This window comes from Linepithema humile, chromosome 1 (assembly GCF_040581485.1).
Source record: "Linepithema humile isolate Giens D197 chromosome 1, Lhum_UNIL_v1.0, whole genome shotgun sequence".
Lineage (NCBI taxonomy): Eukaryota > Metazoa > Arthropoda > Insecta > Hymenoptera > Formicidae > Linepithema > Linepithema humile.
The window spans coordinates 19,526,545-19,546,223 of record NC_090128.1 but is presented as its reverse complement, the minus strand read 5'-3'; the positions used below and the strand labels follow the sequence as shown (position 1 = coordinate 19,546,223).

At 33.4% G+C, this 19,679-nt stretch overlaps 2 protein-coding genes across 3 annotated transcripts; one reads left to right on the top strand and one right to left on the bottom strand.

The window, feature by feature from the left end:
- The first annotated feature begins 179 nt into the window (after nucleotides 1–179).
- Nucleotides 180–4,760, top strand: LOC105668642 (RIB43A-like with coiled-coils protein 2). The gene is made up of 7 exons (XM_012361105.2): nucleotides 180–395; nucleotides 728–868; nucleotides 1,006–1,169; nucleotides 1,626–1,866; nucleotides 3,103–3,330; nucleotides 3,825–3,931; nucleotides 4,133–4,760. Exons 1-7 carry the CDS (start codon nucleotides 273–275, stop codon nucleotides 4,272–4,274), a joined length of 1,146 nt encoding a protein of 381 aa, XP_012216528.1. The 5' UTR covers nucleotides 180–272; the 3' UTR covers nucleotides 4,275–4,760.
- A 10,887-nt stretch (nucleotides 4,761–15,647) lies between these two features.
- Nucleotides 15,648–19,016, bottom strand: LOC105675261 (Dorsal interacting protein 3). 2 transcript variants are annotated; one of them, XM_012372260.2, is made up of 3 exons: nucleotides 18,352–19,016; nucleotides 17,635–17,794; nucleotides 15,648–17,548 (listed from the first exon to the last, which is right to left on the bottom strand). In XM_012372260.2, the coding sequence occupies exons 1-3, from the start codon at nucleotides 18,527–18,529 to the stop codon at nucleotides 17,152–17,154; spliced, it is 735 nt and encodes a 244-aa protein (XP_012227683.1). In that variant the 5' UTR covers nucleotides 18,530–19,016; the 3' UTR covers nucleotides 15,648–17,151. The 2 variants fall into 2 exon arrangements, with proteins under 2 accessions (XP_012227683.1, XP_012227682.1); XM_012372259.2 differs by having other exon boundaries at nucleotides 15,648–17,551; nucleotides 18,352–18,977.
- Between the last annotated feature and the right edge of the window lie 663 nt (nucleotides 19,017–19,679).

Here is a 19,679-nt window from a genome sequence, read left to right as displayed (position 1 = left end):
TGAGAATAATAATATAAAATTATATTACTGTATTATATATATATATATATAAACAATTATAAAGTAAATTCTATGTCATTACTGTGTAATTAAAATGTATCGATACAACCCCCCTCGACAGAGAAACTCTCCATGGTAACGGAAGTCGACTGCGAAACTTCAGCTTCGACATATCCCAACTCGATAGGTTTTAGCTATATTCTCGCTCACTAGCGTATAGATAACCTCGGTGAAAACTGTGTTTCCCGGATTTCTCGCAAACAATATTTGAGATGCTTAAATTTCAACACGCCACTCCGGAGGATGTCAAGATCGCCGCGTCTATAGAACATAAACGGCATCTTGAAGAAACGAGAAAAATACGTATTTTCAATCCTCGCGTTAGGAAAATTGGAGTAAGAATCAAATTCCGACTACGTCGTTTTTAACTCGATTAAATTTGTCTATTAAATTTTTATACCTTATTTCGATTTTTAAATCATTTTTCCCTTAAATTCTTCTTGTACTACTAAGCGTTTTATTATTTATAAATTTATACTATTACTTTTAATATACTTTATTCTCAATGAAATTTACATTTTGCTACATGTATTTGTTTCTTTTGTAATATTTAATTCGCAAATTTCGCAAGCGTTATTTAATCAAGTAGAGTGCATTAATCTAACATCTGGGAAATGTCCGCTTGAATGCGATACGATTTGCGCGATTGTTTCCCTGACATTTACAGATAGACAAGGCATTCTTGGATAAGCAAGTCGAGGAAAAGAAGCGGCAGCACGAGTGGGAACAGGCGAAAGAATGTCAATTGGACGAGGCTCTCATTCGCAACAGCGAGCTTGCTGTGCATTTAGAGAGACAGCAAGAGGAGGTAATCGAGTGTCATCAATGTCGATAATTACGCGGGAATGTTCGCTCGATGCAGCTGGTATTTGTGATTTCGGAGTTACGCGTCGCGTTGCGATAAAGAACACCGAGCCAGAAGAGCTAATGCTCTCTTGTTCGCAGGAAAGGCGTAGAATAAATAAGGAAATCGAGTCCTTTCGATGTGTGCATCAGCGCGCGAAGGACCGTCGAGATTACGACCTGTACGATCCCGAAGCGCTGAAGAAATCGCTTCCACCGCGACTGGATGACGATGATCCGAGCTTGGGTGCAGCGTCCGCTCAGAAGTGCATAAATAGTCTGATTAATACTGTCAACAATGAGTGGTGCAATCGAGAGAAAAGTCGCGGAGAAAATTATCTCAGATTTCCAAGAAGATAGAAGAATGTACACACTTGTAAAACTCGTTATTCTTTTCCCCGTATTTCAACATAGAGCTCCCGTCAATCTTTATTTATTAAGACTTTTAAAAATTAAAATGCTATCGCGCGGAGAAAAGCTATCGCGGGGAAAAATTATTGCAATCTCTAAAAAAAAAATTCACGACTATTACGTATAATACAATAGTATTTTTCTCTCCTTGGTCAGTCGAGTTCTCGGCAAGTTTTTGCAATGCGTTCATTGCGCACAGATCCTGGCGAGGATAATAATTTACCCCGCAGCCTGCTCACCCTGGCGCAATGATAATGAGCGTAACATTGCAAAGGAGAGGAGAGGCACAATGAAATATTACGGCTGCGCAGGTTCGAGGGCGAGGACCGCAATCTTCCCGAGCGATTAAAGGTACAGAAAGAACAGATACGTTGGTGGATTCAGAGGCAGAAGGAGGAGCGCGAGGCGGCTGAGAAGGCGCGACGGGATGCCGAGGAAGCCTATCAGGAAGTCGTCCTCTCCAGGGACAAGCGCGCAATGACGCTGGCGCGAATGGAGGAAGAATGCCGGCGAAGGTTGAACGAAGCGACAGCGAGATTTAATCGCGCTCTGGTATAGAACACTCTTCGTTTGTGCTTTTAAGTGATATACGAGATCCGACACAAAAAAAAAAAAAAAAAACGCGACTGCACTTATAACTTCTCTTTTGTGTAACAAATTTAAAAAATTAATTATACTTTGAAGAGTTCAAAGTAACTGGAGTCTGAACTGGTACACAGCTGCGTATGATGCTGTTGTTAAAAGCTATTTCACAGATCGTGTTCTGTAACGCTTGTGAAGAGACTCACTTCACTGTTTTTGCTTTGTTCCACCGTCTATTGATAAAAAATTAATTCCCCTCAGCTCCGATTTAAAATTGGCGAATAATGTGGATACTTAAAAAGAGTAATGCTTTTATCGGTTGCGCTAAAAGCGGTTCATGGAAAAAACATTGTGGAATGGTGCATTGACTTAGTTCAATTGACAATAAAAACATCTGTATTTGAACACGCGCCCATTTATATTGAATGAAGTGATCGATTTGAGCATTTTTACAATTGACAGGCTAATGTTGACACATTAGAGTGTATCCACTGTCCCTATCTGTTTGTCTTTCCACTTCTACATTCTCGGTTCCCAATATGTATCATGAGATTAGTCTCCTTCTTTGTTTTTGGTGTCGGATCTTGTGAAAAAAAATTACGATCTAGCTTGCACATAAATCGTTTGCAAGAAAATCTGAATTTGTTCGAGAAAACAATAAGAGAGAAAAAAAACATATAAAATAATATAAAAGTAAATCAAAAAATATTTTAAACAATTGAAAAATTTCATATATGTCATTCGAAAATTGCAAAATTGATACTAAAAGTGCAATTAAAATTAGTATTAATGTACGCTATTGTTCCGTTGTCTCAGATATTCTTTAGAGGTCGCTAACAACACAATTAACTTTTTTATCAGGAGAATAAAAGTGATTGAAAAGCGCTTAATTGCAGCCGACCGCAAATATAACATAACAAAAGGTACTGTGCGACTTTTTTACGCAGTTTGTGTGCATTTTAAACTTACCGCAGGATATAAAAGTCGCCTACGCGATTCTCTCGCGGTCGATGAATAAACCTCGTGACATCATCGTGCAAAGTGCCGCGATAATTTGCTCCGATAACCGCAACAAAATGCCGTCAATTTTTCCTTGCTTCCGCCGCTGTATTCAAACCGATATTAATCCCGTTTCCCGTGGCCCTGGCCCTCTTCCATCGCCGCCGAGTTCGCGGAATCGCGGAATTTATTTCCGCTCGATTGCAGGCCGAGGAACAACAGCATCGCCGTCACTGCGAAGCCATTCAAGACGAGGAGGACAAGAAAGCGGAAATTTATAATCACGTGACTGGAGACTTCCTCACTGAAGCTAGGGAGCAGGCTGAGAGTTGTCGCGGCCCGTACAAGCCGTTGGTATCACGATACAAGGGCATGACTGCGGACGAGTTAAAGGTCTTCAGGGATGCGCAGCTAGAGCAAATAGAAGAAATTCGAGTTAGTATTAGTAACAAAAAAAAAAGAATTAAGCTTTATTATATCGGTGGTGTTGTAAATACATAATAGAATTATAGATTGATAAACAAGTATAATGAAAAAGCACAGCTCTCGAATCATTGAAATATGAAAGAATTTTTTATTCAAGTTTCCGATTAATCTAGAATCACTTATTGCAATGGATGATTTTATTTCTGGCACGGATTATAATACGAGAATTCGCTGGAACGAGAATTTGCTAGAAATTATGTAAATTAGATATATAATCGCAACAATACATGCAAATGGTACCTGTAAACGAAGATAGGATGCGTCATATATAACGTCATAAATAGTGGGTTCATGATGACACGTATATTATTAGAGTAGAATTCAGGATAAGATCTATCTTTTCGGGTTAACGCAATATAGTTAAAATATTTGCTAGTGTTTGTAAATACTTCTACAACTATAAATTTTAAAATTACAAATAAAATGTTTTTAATCTTTTTCAGAAAAATAAACTGGAAGAGAAGAGCATGAATGAAGATTGGGATCAATTGATGAACTCGCATCTTCAAACTGCATATTCATACGAGTGCGAATTAAAGCAAAGAAAATTGTAAGATTCTATAACTATCGTTGACTATATAACGAAATCTGTTATTCTATTTCCAAATATTGACGAAGTAATATTTTAATATTTATTTAGTAATATTCATAAAATATTTTTAATATTACTCAGTGAAATATATTAATTAACTGTTGAAACAAATAAATTTTATATTTAAAAAATGTTTTAAATCAAATTGTATTCTTTTAGGGAGCTCAACAAGAAAATTGCGGAGGAAAACTTGCGGCTTGCCGAGCAGCAAAAATTACATAAAAAATATCTGGATCGTGTCGTTTATAAGAACCAACCGACCGCCGCTTTTTATGAGCAATTTAACAAAGGAACACGTTGAATGCAATCGCAATTTTTAGATGTATTTTTTAGAGATTTTCTATAAATTTAAAAAAATAATTTTATAAACTTGTAAGTCAAGAAATCAATACACATTTAAAACTTAGTTGTACCGATAAAATTGATACAAATTAAAGTCCAATTGTTTTTAATTAATTAGAATTCTTGAATTCAAATACGTGACATATTTAAGAGAACCCTAATTACTACTATAAATAATTAATGTGAATAAATAGGGAATAAATTCACACATTGTAATGAATTTATTCGAGAAGAAATAATGAGTGCCGTGATTATTGAACAATATTGAATTTGCGCTACAACAACGCGCATGTTGCTTTATCAATATTTATACTCTTCATAAAATTCACAAGGGAGTAAAATTTCGATTTTAGTAAGTGAATTCAGACTTGAAAAAAAATGGAAAATGCTGACGTGATTGATTATTAGTGATGGAGTTTATAAAAACGTATAAAAGAGGCATATTACTAACATAAGCATATCTTTCGCCTTATCAAAAACAATTTTGTTATTCAAACCTCATGTTTAATAAAAACGTTCTACGAAACTACCAATAAACAAATAATCGATCATTGGAGGTAATTGAATTTATGATTTTATGGTAATATATTTATTATACAAATTAATTCAAGTTTAGGTATATAAAATAGAAAGAAAATTTAAGCATTTGTTATTGGCATTTAAAAATGTAATAACTATACAAAAATGAGTTAAAGATTTTTGGAATTTTAAAACAATCTATTTCTCTTATTTCATATAAAACACTAAATAAATTTTTACTATACGAACAATTACAATATCATTAACATTAATTTAACTTTTTTAATAAAAAAAATTTCCAATTAATGCATCTCAATATAATATTTATTTATTAAAACATCTTTTATTTACTATCTACATTGAGTTTACATTTTATAAAGTACAAACATTGTTTTTTTATCTAAATAAATTTTCATTAAGTTTTATGAATACTATTCGAACTCGTATTAAAAGCTTTGCATTCTAACACACACGAAAAATGGAGACATCTAATTCTACAGCCGGCAAAACTTCGTCGAATAACAATACCACGCGTGGTGAGAAAGTAAGTGCATTATAGCAAGTCATTTTATAAAATTAATTTTATACCGAAATTAATTCGTTTGGTGAAAACATTGGAAGATAGTTTTTCATTTACATTATACTCGTGCACAAAAATAAACTATAATATTACAAATAGAGAACATGAACTTTAAGGTACATCTAAATATACACGCAAACCTTCCAAAAAAGTTGTTGTATATATAAACACGCAAACCTTACAAAAAAGTTGTTGTGTATTTTACCTAACAAAAAAGTTGTTGTATATTTGAAAATCAACAAATTACCTTTTTAAAAAAAGGTAAAGAAAAGGCGCCAAGTGCACGCAAATCTTCCAAAAAAAGTTGTTGTATATATAAACCTTTCAAAAAAAGCTGTCGTATATATTATATATTAACCTTCCAAAAAATTTATCTTCCACAAAAAAATGTATATATATTAACAAATAACAAACCTTTCAAAAAAAGTTGTTGTATATATAACCAAATAAAAATTTGCTATATATTCTGCCTATAAAAGAGGTGATATCAGAAAATGACGCCAAGTTTAAATAAAAAACCTTTCAAAAAAAGTTGTATGTATATATTTAAAAAAAGTTGTATATACCAAATAAAAATTCGCTATATATTCTGTCTATAAAAGAGGTGATATCAGAAAATGACGCCAAGTTTAAATAAAAAACCTTTTAAAAAAACTTGTATGTATATATATTACGAAAAAGGATTATATTTATTATATTTAATTATATTTATTATATTTATTTATTAAAAAATTTTTCAAATTTAATCAAAATAAAAAAATATTACAAAATTTCGCAAAAAACTTGGCGCTGCTGTACTAAACTATTAACTTACATAAGATTTGCATCGCAATACTTTAACATGCTCCTAATCATTCCAACATACTTTAATCTATAGTATATGTGACGTAATACTATAGTTTAGTTTGGATTATTAGAACGAGTAGGAGCATGTTAGAGCAAGCGATGCAAACAAATTTCGGCTCAAACAGACTAGAGCGACGAAGCGGCAAGTGGCGATGCTATAGCTAATCAACTTACAATTTTACCGTAAGAACAAGAGTTTAATTGGCTATCGCGTCGCCGTTTGCCGCTCTGGTCAGTTTGAGTCATTATAACACTTAATCATGTAAATTGTAAAATTATTGCTCATTTTCATTCTCTATAATATTTTAAGATGTATTTAACATGTAGTTCAGTACAGCAGCGCCAAGTTTTTTGCGAAATTTTGTAATATTTTTTTATTTTGATTAAATTTGAAAAATTTTTTAATAAATAAATATAATAAATATAATTAAATATAATAAATATAATCCTTTTTCGTAATATATATACATACAAGTTTTTTTAAAAGGTTTTTTATTTAAACTTGGCGTCATTTTCTGATATCACCTCTTTTATAGACAGAATATATAGCGAATTTTTATTTGGTATATACAACTTTTTTTAAATATATACATACAACTTTTTTTGAAAGGTTTTTTATTTAAACTTGGCGTCATTTTCTGATATCACCTCTTTTATAGGCAGAATATATAGCAAATTTTTATTTGGTTATATATACAACAACTTTTTTTGAAAGGTTTGTTATTTGTTAATATATATACATTTTTTTGTGGAAGATAAATTTTTTGGAAGGTTAATATATAATATATACGACAGCTTTTTTTGAAAGGTTTATATATACAACAACTTTTTTTGGAAGATTTGCGTGCACTTGGCGCCTTTTCTTTACCTTTTTTTAAAAAGGTAATTTGTTGATTTTCAAATATACAACAACTTTTTTGTTAGGTAAAATACACAACAACTTTTTTGTAAGGTTTGCGTGTTTATATATACAACAACTTTTTTGGAAGGTTTGCGTGTATATTTAGATGTACCTTAAAGTTCATGTTCTCTATTTGTAATATTATAGTTTATTTTTGTGCACGAGTATAATGTAAATGAAAAACTATCTTCCAATGTTTTCACCAAACGAATTAATTTCGGTATAAAATTAATTTTATAAAATGACTTGCTATAATGCACTTACTTTCTCACCACGCGTGGTATTGTTATTCGACGAAGTTTTGCCGGCTGTAGAATTAGATGTCTCCATTTTTCGTGTGTGTTAGAATGCAAAGCTTTTAATACGAGTTCGAATAGTATTCATAAAACTTAATGAAAATTTATTTAGATAAAAAAACAATGTTTGTACTTTATAAAATGTAAACTCAATGTAGATAGTAAATAAAAGATGTTTTAATAAATAAATATTATATTGAGATGCATTAATTGGAAATTTTTTTTATTAAAAAAGTTAAATTAATGTTAATGATATTGTAATTGTTCGTATAGTAAAAATTTATTTAGTGTTTTATATGAAATAAGAGAAATAGATTGTTTTAAAATTCCAAAAATCTTTAACTCATTTTTGTATAGTTATTACATTTTTAAATGCCAATAACAAATGCTTAAATTTTCTTTCTATAAAATTTTAATAATTTTCTGCCTGCATTAGTCTGTATTCCAGCGTTACCAATTCTTGGCTTGGGTTACCACGCAACAATCAAAAGACCATGTTCATGTGCTGCGTAAAGCGTTTTGCGCAGCACATAAACATGGTCCCTCGATTGTGTGCGTGGAAACCTAGAACAAAAGTTTGTAACGCTGCTGTACTGATTATAAACATTTTAATCATATGGCAAACCTATTAAAACAACTTCGATATTTTTATCACTTAGGGAGGAGGATTTTTGAAACGCTTGAAAGCGATCATAATCGCTGAGCGGTTGTATCTCTTCGCGCGCTTGCATTCGGCGGCAGGCTGGATTGATACGTGCTTATTCGGACATCTTTAGTAATTAATAACTCAAATAACTATAAAATTTTAATATTTTTCTATGTAACATCTAAAAATTTAAATGAGCAAATAGCCAAACAAACGTAAGCGCGCGCCGCGCGGCTTCTCAGCGCCATCAGCGCACCTAACGTCAGAAACTTGCAGATTCCACCATCTGCACGAAGTACACTTTCTGTCCACTAATTAACTAACTACAGAATACTGAGAGTGTACACTTCTGCACTTTAAGATCGAAAAAAATTTTTTTTATGAAGAATACTATTATTTTTGATATACACTATCTTTATTCGTCTCCACAACACGTTATATATACATTTTACGATCGATACTAATATATAAATGTAATTAATATATACATCAAAACTGCGAGCTGACAGGTTTGAGCGCCGCCATGTTAGAATGACGCTGACCAATAAGACACGAGCGACATACATATCAACGCGACATACATCCTAGCGAGATGATTTTCTAGATTTCTCGACTTTGAATGCATATATTTATTTTTATAAAGCACACAGAGCAAAAACAAGCAGACTTTTCTTATGTAATTTGGGTACGCGCTATCGATTGAGCCTATTGCCAACTCAATCGGCCCAGCCGTTATCGAGATCCGATAATCTCGGCTCGTCTCAACTTTCGGGCTCGCGTAAAGATACACGGTCGGTCTTGCGCTTGCGTTGCGCGCTGCGCGTGAACTTGGCGCGAGACACTACCGTGTCTCTTGATGAGACGAGCCGAGATTATCGGATCTCGATAACGGCTGGGCCGATTGAGTTGGCAATAGGCTCAATCGATAGCGCATACCCAAATTACATAAGAAAAGTCTGCTTGTTTTTGCTCTGTGTGCTTTATAAAAATAAATATATGCATTCAAAGTCGAGAAATCTAGAAAATCATCATCTCGCTAGGATGTCGCGTTGAGATGTATGTCGCTCGTGTCTTATTGGTCAGCGTCATTCTAACATGGCGGCGCTCAGACCTGTCAGCTCGCAGTTTTGATGTATATATTAATTACATTTATATATTAGTATCGGTCGTAAAATGTATAATAACGTGTTGTGGAGACGAATAAAGATAGTGTATATCAAAAATAATAGTATTCTTCATAAAAAAAATTTTTTTCGATCTTATAGCATTTTCGATTATACAGGATTTGAACGACCCAGGGTTGGTTAATGACGTCATTGCAACCTCTTTACCAATGAAAGACTTGCATTTATAGTAAAATAGTGATTGATCAACCCTGGGTCGTTCAAATCCTGTATAATCGAAAACGCTATTAAAGTGCAGAAGTGTACACTCTCAGTATTCTGTAGTTAGTTAATTAGTGGACAGAAATATAGCGTTTTCGATTATACAGGATTTGAACGACCCAAAATTGGTTAATGACGTCATTGCAACCTCTCCACCAATGAAAGACTTGCATTTATAGTAAAATAGTGATTGATCAACCCTAGATCGTTCAAACCCCGTTTATTCGAAAACGCTAATAGCGTTTTCGATTATACAGGATTTGAACGACCCAAGATTGGTTAATGACGTCATTGCAACCTCTCCACCAATGAAAGACTTGCATTTATAGTAAAATAGTGATTGATCAACCCTAGATCGTTCAAACCCCGTTTATTCGAAAACGCTAAAAGTGTACTTTGTGCAGATGGTGGAATCTGCAAGTTTCTGAAGTTAGGTGCGCTGATGGCGCTGAGAAGCCGCGCGGCGCGCGCTTACGTTTGTTTGGCTATTTGCTCATTTAAATTTTTAGATGTTACATAGAAAAATATTAAAATTTTATAGTTATTTGAGTTATTAATTACTAAAGATGTCCGAATAAGCGCGTATCAATCCAGCCTGCCGCCGAATGCAAGCGCGCGAAGAGATACAACCGCTCAGCGATTATGATCGCTTTCAAGCGTTTCAAAAATCCTCCTTCCTAAGTGATAAAAATATCGAAGTTGTTTTAATAGGTTTGCCATATGATTAAAATGTTTATAATCAGTACAGCAGTGTTACAAACTTTTGTCCTAGGTTTCCACGCACACAATCGAGGGACCATGTCATGTGCTGCGCAGAACGCTTTACGCAGCACATGAACATATAGCGTTTTCGATTATACAGGATTTGAACGACCCAGGGTTGGTTAATGACGTCATTGCAACCTCTCCACCAATGAAAGACTTGCATTTATAGTAAAATAGTGATTGATCAACCCTGGGTCGTTCAAATCCTGTATAATCGAAAACGCTAATAGTCTTTTGATTGTTGCGTGGTAACCCAAGCCAAGAATTGGTAACGCTGGAATACAGACTAATGCAGGCAGAAAATTATTAAAATTTTATAGAAAGAAAATTTAAGCATTTGTTATTGGCATTTAAAAATGTAATAACTATACAAAAATGAGTTAAAGATTTTTGGAATTTTAAAACAATCTATTTCTCTTATTTTATATAAAACACTAAATAAATTTTTACTATACGAACAATTACAATATCATTAACATTAATTTAACTTTTTTAATAAAAAAAATTTCCAATTAATGCATCTCAATATAATATTTATTTATTAAAACATCTTTTATTTACTATCTACATTGAGTTTACATTTTATAAAGTACAAACATTGTTTTTTTATCTATATAAATAAATTTCCATTAAGTTTTATGAATACTATTCGAACTCGTATTAAAAGCTTTGCATTCTAACACACACGAAAAATGGAGACATCTAATTCTACAGCCGGCAAAACTTCGTCGAATAACAATACCACGCGTGGTGAGAAAGTAAGTGCATTATAGCAAGTCATTTTATAAAATTAATTTTATCCCGAAATTAATTCGTTTGGTGAAAACATTGGAAGATAGTTTTTCATTTACATTATACTCGTGCACAAAAATAAACTATAATATTACAAATAGAGAACATGAACTTTAAGGTACATCTAAATATACACGCAAACCTTCCAAAAAAAGTTGTTGTATATATAAACACGCAAACCTTACAAAAAAGTTGTTGTGTATTTTACCTAACAAAAAAGTTGTATATTTAAAAATCAACAAATTACCTTTTTAAAAAAAGGTAAAGAAAAGGCGCCAAGTGCACGCAAATCTTCCAAAAAAAAGTTGTTGTATATATAAACCTTTCAAAAAAAGCTGTCGTATATATTATATATTAACCTTCCAAAAAATTTATCTTCCACAAAAAAATGTATATATATTAACAAATAACAAACCTTTCAAAAAAAGTTGTTGTATATATAACCAAATAAAAATTTGCTATATATTCTGCCTATAAAAGAGGTGATATCAGAAAATGACGCCAAGTTTAAATAAAAAACCTTTCAAAAAAACTTGTATGTATATATTTTAAAAAAAGTTGTATATACCAAATAAAAATTCGCTATATATTCTGCCTATAAAAGAGGTGATATCAGAAAATGACGCCAAGTTTAAATAAAAAACCTTTCAAAAAAACTTGTATGTATATATTTTAAAACAAGTTGTATATACCAAATAAAAATTCGCTATATATTCTGCCTATAAAAGAGGTGATATCAGAAAATGACGCCAAGTTTAAATAAAAAACCTTTTAAAAAAACTTGTATGTATATATATTACGAAAAAGGATTATATTTATTATATTTAATTATATTTATTATATTTATTTATTAAAAAATTTTTCAAATTTAATCAAAATAAAAAAATATTACAAAATTTCGCAAAAAACTTGACGCTGCTGTACTAAACTACATGTTAAATACATCTTAAAATATTATAGAGAATGAAAATGAGCAATAATTTTACAATTTACATGTGATTAAGTGTTATAATGACTCAAACTGACCAGAGCGGCAAACGGCGACGCGATAGCCAATTAAACTCTTGTTCTTACGGTAAAATTGTAAGTTGATTGGCTATAGCATCGCCACTTGCCGCTTCGTCGCTCTAGTCTGTTTGAGCCGAAATTTGTTTGCATCGCTTGCTCTAACATGCTCCTACTCGTTCTAATACTCCAAACTAAACTATAGTATTACGTCACATATACTATAGATTAAAGTATGTTGGAATGAGTAGGAGCATGTTAAAGTATTGCGATGCGAATCTTATGTAAGTTAATAGTTTAGTACAGCAGCGCCAAGTTTTTTGCGAAATTTTGTAATATTTTTTTATTTTGATTAAATTTGAAAAATTTTTTAATAAATAAATATAATAAATATAATTAAATATAATAAATATAATCCTTTTTCGTAATATATATACATACAAGTTTTTTTAAAAGGTTTTTTATTTAAACTTGGCGTCATTTTCTGATATCACCTCTTTTATAGGCAGAATATATAGCGAATTTTTATTTGGTATATACAACTTGTTTTAAAATATATACATACAAGTTTTTTTGAAAGGTTTTTTATTTAAACTTGGCGTCATTTTCTGATATCACCTCTTTTATAGGCAGAATATATAGCGAATTTTTATTTGGTATATACAACTTTTTTTAAAATATATACATACAAGTTTTTTTGAAAGGTTTTTTATTTAAACTTGGCGTCATTTTCTGATATCACCTCTTTTATAGGCAGAATATATAGCAAATTTTTATTTGGTTATATATACAACAACTTTTTTTGAAAGGTTTGTTATTTGTTAATATATATACATTTTTTTGTGGAAGATAAATTTTTTGGAAGGTTAATATATAATATATACGACAGCTTTTTTTGAAAGGTTTATATATACAACAACTTTTTTTGGAAGATTTGCGTGCACTTGGCGCCTTTTCTTTACCTTTTTTTAAAAAGGTAATTTGTTGATTTTTAAATATACAACTTTTTTGTTAGGTAAAATACACAACAACTTTTTTGTAAGGTTTGCGTGTTTATATATACAACAACTTTTTTTGGAAGGTTTGCGTGTATATTTAGATGTACCTTAAAGTTCATGTTCTCTATTTGTAATATTATAGTTTATTTTTGTGCACGAGTATAATGTAAATGAAAAACTATCTTCCAATGTTTTCACCAAACGAATTAATTTCGGGATAAAATTAATTTTATAAAATGACTTGCTATAATGCACTTACTTTCTCACCACGCGTGGTATTGTTATTCGACGAAGTTTTGCCGGCTGTAGAATTAGATGTCTCCATTTTTCGTGTGTGTTAGAATGCAAAGCTTTTAATACGAGTTCGAATAGTATTCATAAAACTTAATGGAAATTTATTTATATAGATAAAAAAACAATGTTTGTACTTTATAAAATGTAAACTCAATGTAGATAGTAAATAAAAGATGTTTTAATAAATAAATATTATATTGAGATGCATTAATTGGAAATTTTTTTTATTAAAAAAGTTAAATTAATGTTAATGATATTGTAATTGTTCGTATAGTAAAAATTTATTTAGTGTTTTATATAAAATAAGAGAAATAGATTGTTTTAAAATTCCAAAAATCTTTAACTCATTTTTGTATAGTTATTACATTTTTAAATGCCAATAACAAATGCTTAAATTTTCTTTCTATAAAATTTTAATAATTTTCTGCCTGCATTAGTCTGTATTCCAGCGTTACCAATTCTTGGCTTGGGTTACCACGCAACAATCAAAAGACTATTAGCGTTTTCGATTATACAGGATTTGAACGACCCAGGGTTGATCAATCACTATTTTACTATAAATGCAAGTCTTTCATTGGTGGAGAGGTTGCAATGACGTCATTAACCAACCCTGGGTCGTTCAAATCCTGTATAATCGAAAACGCTATATGTTCATGTGCTGCGTAAAGCGTTCTGCGCAGCACATGACATGGTCCCTCGATTGTGTGCGTGGAAACCTAGGACAAAAGTTTGTAACACTGCTGTACTGATTATAAACATTTTAATCATATGGCAAACCTATTAAAACAACTTCGATATTTTTATCACTTAGGAAGGAGGATTTTTGAAACGCTTGAAAGCGATCATAATCGCTGAGCGGTTGTATCTCTTCGCGCGCTTGCATTCGGCGGCAGGCTGGATTGATACGCGCTTATTCGGACATCTTTAGTAATTAATAACTCAAATAACTATAAAATTTTAATATTTTTCTATGTAACATCTAAAAATTTAAATGAGCAAATAGCCAAACAAACGTAAGCGCGCGCCGCGCGGCTTCTCAGCGCCATCAGCGCACCTAACTTCAGAAACTTGCAGATTCCACCATCTGCACAAAGTACACTTTTAGCGTTTTCGAATAAACGGGGTTTGAACGATCTAGGGTTGATCAATCACTGGGCTTGTTCGTTTTAGCTACACTGGGGCTGCTCTGGTTCTGCTCTACACAGGATAATACAGGACAGATAAATAGTTTGTCCTGTATTATCTTGTTTAGAGCAGACCCAGAGCTGCCCCAGTGCAGCTAAAACGAACAAGCCCACTATTTTACTATAAATGCAAGTCTTTCATTGGTGGAGAGGTTGCAATGACGTCATTAACCAATCTTGGGTCGTTCAAATCCTGTATAATCGAAAACGCTATTAGCGTTTTCGAATAAACGGGGTTTGAACGATCTAGGGTTGATCAATCACTATTTTACTATAAATGCAAGTCTTTCATTGGTGGAGAGGTTGCAATGACGTCATTAACCAATTTTGGGTCGTTCAAATCCTGTATAATCGAAAACGCTATATTTCTGTCCACTAATTAACTAACTACAGAATACTGAGAGTGTACACTTCTGCACTTTAATAGCGTTTTCGATTATACAGGATTTGAACGACCCAGGGTTGATCAATCACTATTTTACTATAAATGCAAGTCTTTCATTGGTAAAGAGGTTGCAATGACGTCATTAACCAACCCTGGGTCGTTCAAATCCTGTATAATCGAAAATGCTATAAGATCGAAAAAAATTTTTTTTATGAAGAATACTATTATTTTTGATATACACTATCTTTATTCGTCTCCACAACACGTTATTATACATTTTACGACCGATACTAATATATAAATGTAATTAATATATACATCAAAACTGCGAGCTGACAGGTCTGAGCGCCGCCATGTTAGAATGACGCTGACCAATAAGACACGAGCGACATACATCTCAACGCGACATCCTAGCGAGATGATGATTTTCTAGATTTCTCGACTTTGAATGCATATATTTATTTTTATAAAGCACACAGAGCAAAAACAAGCAGACTTTTCTTATGTAATTTGGGTATGCGCTATCGATTGAGCCTATTGCCAACTCAATCGGCCCAGCCGTTATCGAGATCCGATAATCTCGGCTCGTCTCAACTTTTGGGCTCGCGTATAAAGATACACGGTCGGTCTTGCGCTTGCGTTGCGCGCTGCGCGTGAACTTGGCGCGAGACACTACCGTGTCTCTTGATACGATCATGGAAAAATTGAATAGAATAAAATCAAATGGGATAATATATATGTATTATATATATATATTTTTTTTTAAATCATATCGTGACATGATTGCGTCATACACAACATATATGTCTTTATCTCTTCGATTGTCGGGTAGAACGTAATATCACAGACGCAGTATTTACATTACGTTTACCTTAAGAAGTACAAAATCTATTTGTTGTGCATTTTATAATATTTTTTCAATTGCATCTTATACTCAATATTCAGATGTAACTCGTATTCTCGGTAGATTACTCGATAACTTAAAATTTCATCACATCCTCCCAGATAATAAAGTTTATCGAAAATAAATATTGCAAAATATTTGCAGCAAACTTCATCAGCTAAAGAGCAATAGAATTTACAGTATTTATTATATTTAATGAAATATGACAAATACAGGATTTGCAGTTAAAATCTGACATAGTTTGCAAATGTAACACAACGACAGATTACAAAATGCTGATAGAAATTGTGGAAGTGTTTTATTTTACAACGACAAAAAAAGCCTGCGTGCAAAGATTATAAAATCACAAATATGTTTCGGTTACAGTTTCAAGCCAGCTTCAGTTCGACAAACAGATACGCATGGAAAATATTAAAAACTTATATGAAGATAATTGAAATATAAATATGGATAAAATATTAAAATGATTAAGATATAAAGATGATAAAAATTAATAAATCAAAATAACAAAAAACAAACTCATCAATAATGATCAAACACAGCGCCGTCTGGCACGATACATCAGTTCACAGTGCGTATTTGTATTTGTGATTTTTCCGCATATTAATCTATAACATTTTTTGCGCTCCAGTGTCCGCGATTCTAATTCTCATAGCCTTTTTCGTCGTTGTTGATTCTTGAAAAATTATACGTTACATTATACATTTTATTTTACACTTTACAATCGCCATACTAAAAGACTATATGCGCCATCTAACAACAGCGATCAACGCTTCAAGTTATCAAATTGCAACTGGCGAAGCAGCAGATAATAACATTATCGACGTTGAATAGCAAAAATGAAGTTGATGGTGCACTGTCGTTTGATGGCGCTCGCTGTCTGAGTACATTTTGTGTTGCAATTCGGATAGTTGCAGTTCCAGTCGCAGGTCACCGCGCATCTTACCAAAAATTTGCTGTTAAACTGCTATTATACTATTAATATTTTGCTTGCTAGGTTATAACAATCAGGTATCTATATCTACAATATAGACAAGATTTTAAATATATCAAAGTACTTTTGCCGAACACATACTTATACTGGTAAAAATATTAATATACAATCTAGATGAAAACATCTTTAAATATTTATTAGAATCAGAATCTGTGTAACGACATTATATTTTATTTTACTGCAATAATTAAAAAAATCTAAGCAGATCTTCCAGAATGTATCGGATAAAATATTAAACGGGACGGACCAAAATAGAATATAAATAAGTCACTGTAAAGATATAATTTTAAAATCTTTCTCCACCCGACACATATTGATCCCCGAGAAACGCGTTAAACTGACTTACTTATTATCGGACGGTCGAAGCGCCATAGCTAGGACTTGTTGCATCTGTATTCTGACATCTAGCTTCTTTTCTTCCGGCACTTGCCTGATAATCGGCAGTAATGACAAAAGGAACATTTTGTCGTAATCGTCCTCGTCGAGGGTAACGCGTTGGCTGCTGTGCGAAGAAAGGATGTCGTGTATCTCGTTGTCGAAGGTTGCGAAAGATGTCTCGCAGATTTGTTTTGAATAACGTGGACACACTTTGTAGGAGGGAGTACCTGCCTGAAAATACTCCCTGCTACCCGTTATAGAAGCGCCGCCATGGGCAAGAGGTACATCGTATTCCTCGATTACGGGATTGTCCACTTCACCCTCGCTCTCCTCCGATTTGCAAAGATTCAGCGTTCCAGAACTTCTAAAAACAGATCGAATGTAATCGAACGATTTATCGCTTCGATTATATTAATTTTTAGTTTTTAGTTTTTAGATAGCTGATACCTTCTGTTCTCCACCGTTGGCATGAGAAACAACAATCGATCGAAGTACATGTACTTCTTCCGTTTTCGTCCCGCCGGGCCGGATTTGTGCGATTTTTGGAGTTTTAGTTCTTTCATAAAATAGTCTCTTATATTTCTCCACTTCCCACGCAAATTTTTCTCTAAAATTACGATTCAATAATTTGATCGATTTGTCGATGAAAAAGACAAATAAAAATTTTTAGTTACGTAAAAGAAAATTTGGAGATTTTTACAAAATCTTTCCTTTTTTTCTGCAACATAATTTTTGTTCACAACGCAAGAGAAAATAAAAATACCCGAAAATATCAATTTTAATTATATTTGCGCCAAAGATATAATTTTGAAGAGATCATAATACATCAAAAACATAAAAAAGTCTAAAAATATTTTCAAATTTCTTTGTAAATATTTTTGGATTTAATAAAGTAATAATTAATCTATATAATCAATATCATAAAAATAAAGTCTATTTATAATTTTCAGATGAGAAATATATACAGTGAAGCGACACATTTTTATCTCTCTTCCGCAATCTTTAATTCAACTTATCTAATCGCAAGACCGATATCAATCTAATCGCAATAATCACGCGAAAAATACCGATTCGCTGCAATGCTAAATTTTCCGGATTCCCGCGCTCGGTGATAATGCAGCCGAAGGAATCCAGATCGATCAATCGTGACGGCGTGCCATATACCTTCCACATTTCTCTCCTCGTCCGTCAAGCGCGCCCAATTCGGTACCATCACCTGGCAGACCTCGTCCCACGCGGTCATCTTGGCGTTACGGTCGTTGTACTCGCCGCGATTCACATCGTAGATTGCCGGCCGCCTCTCTATCTCCTCGATGAACCTTTCCGTGTCGAACATGCTCATAAAGTCTTCAAGATTTTCTTTCTTCCCTCAACTTTCTGCTCGGTCTTCCTCGGTTGTTTGCTCGGTTGACTTTTTGTTTCGATTTAATCGCGCACGTTACGGTGAAACAATTGAATCCTCTCTCGCGATCTCGGAATCGACAGGGATTTTCTCAACTTCCAGAGTTTTGAGTAGTTAAAGCGCGACGAGATTTCTCCTGAAGAACTTGAACTTCGAAAATCGTATTAGGATCGATCGGAGATGATCTATCCGCCGTCTAAGGCAGCTCTTTTATCAAACCGGTGGTTTCTATTAATGGATATACACAAAAGTGCTCAGGATCGGTAACGGAACACCCGCAGCCGGCCAGCTGTATTCACCCAATGTTCGTCACGTCGCGTCGTCGGCAGCGGCTTGCGCGTCACTGCGGAGAAACCGTTGCACGGCCAGCACGGCTTTGGTATCATGGCGGCCCAGCAAACGTGCGGTTGCGGTTGCGGAGCGGAATCTATGCCGCCCGCGACGTTGCCAGACCAACGCGTTGGCGAAGCCCGAACCGCCGCGGGTCGAGCGGGCTGAAAGACGGCGGAATCGCGTCGTCGCGCAATAACAGACCAGACACGTAGACGTCGTGAAATATTCACGTGCAAAAACATGTTTTAAAATAGACAGGATATTTTTTTTACAGACGTTATATCAAATTATTGCAGAGTTTTGCACATTGTCACATCAAATCGAAGACAAAATCTCACAGTTTTCAAGTTATTTTTGCAAATCAGAACAATCGTTAATGGCTTTTTAATATATGTTGCAATTCACTTTTCAAGAAATTCCGGACTTCTAGCTTATAATGTTATGACACTGATTTTTTTTACATTTCAGTATGCAGATAATAATGATGGCAAAGACGCGATTCTTGCAATCGGTCAAACTTTTTTTTTACTGGTATACACGAAGAGAACCGGAAGTCTCGAGATCTAGATCTCGCAAAATATTCTCATGTTGCTAGAATTATCATCATCGATATATCGGTGAATGTCAGCTGGTTCGTGCAAGAGATACACCCTCCATCGATGAGTGCGGAATTCGCGCCGCCGCGACGTTGCCAAGCCTACGTCGTTGGTGTTGGAATTCACGTGTTGCTACGCGACATCATCGCGTGTACAGTGAG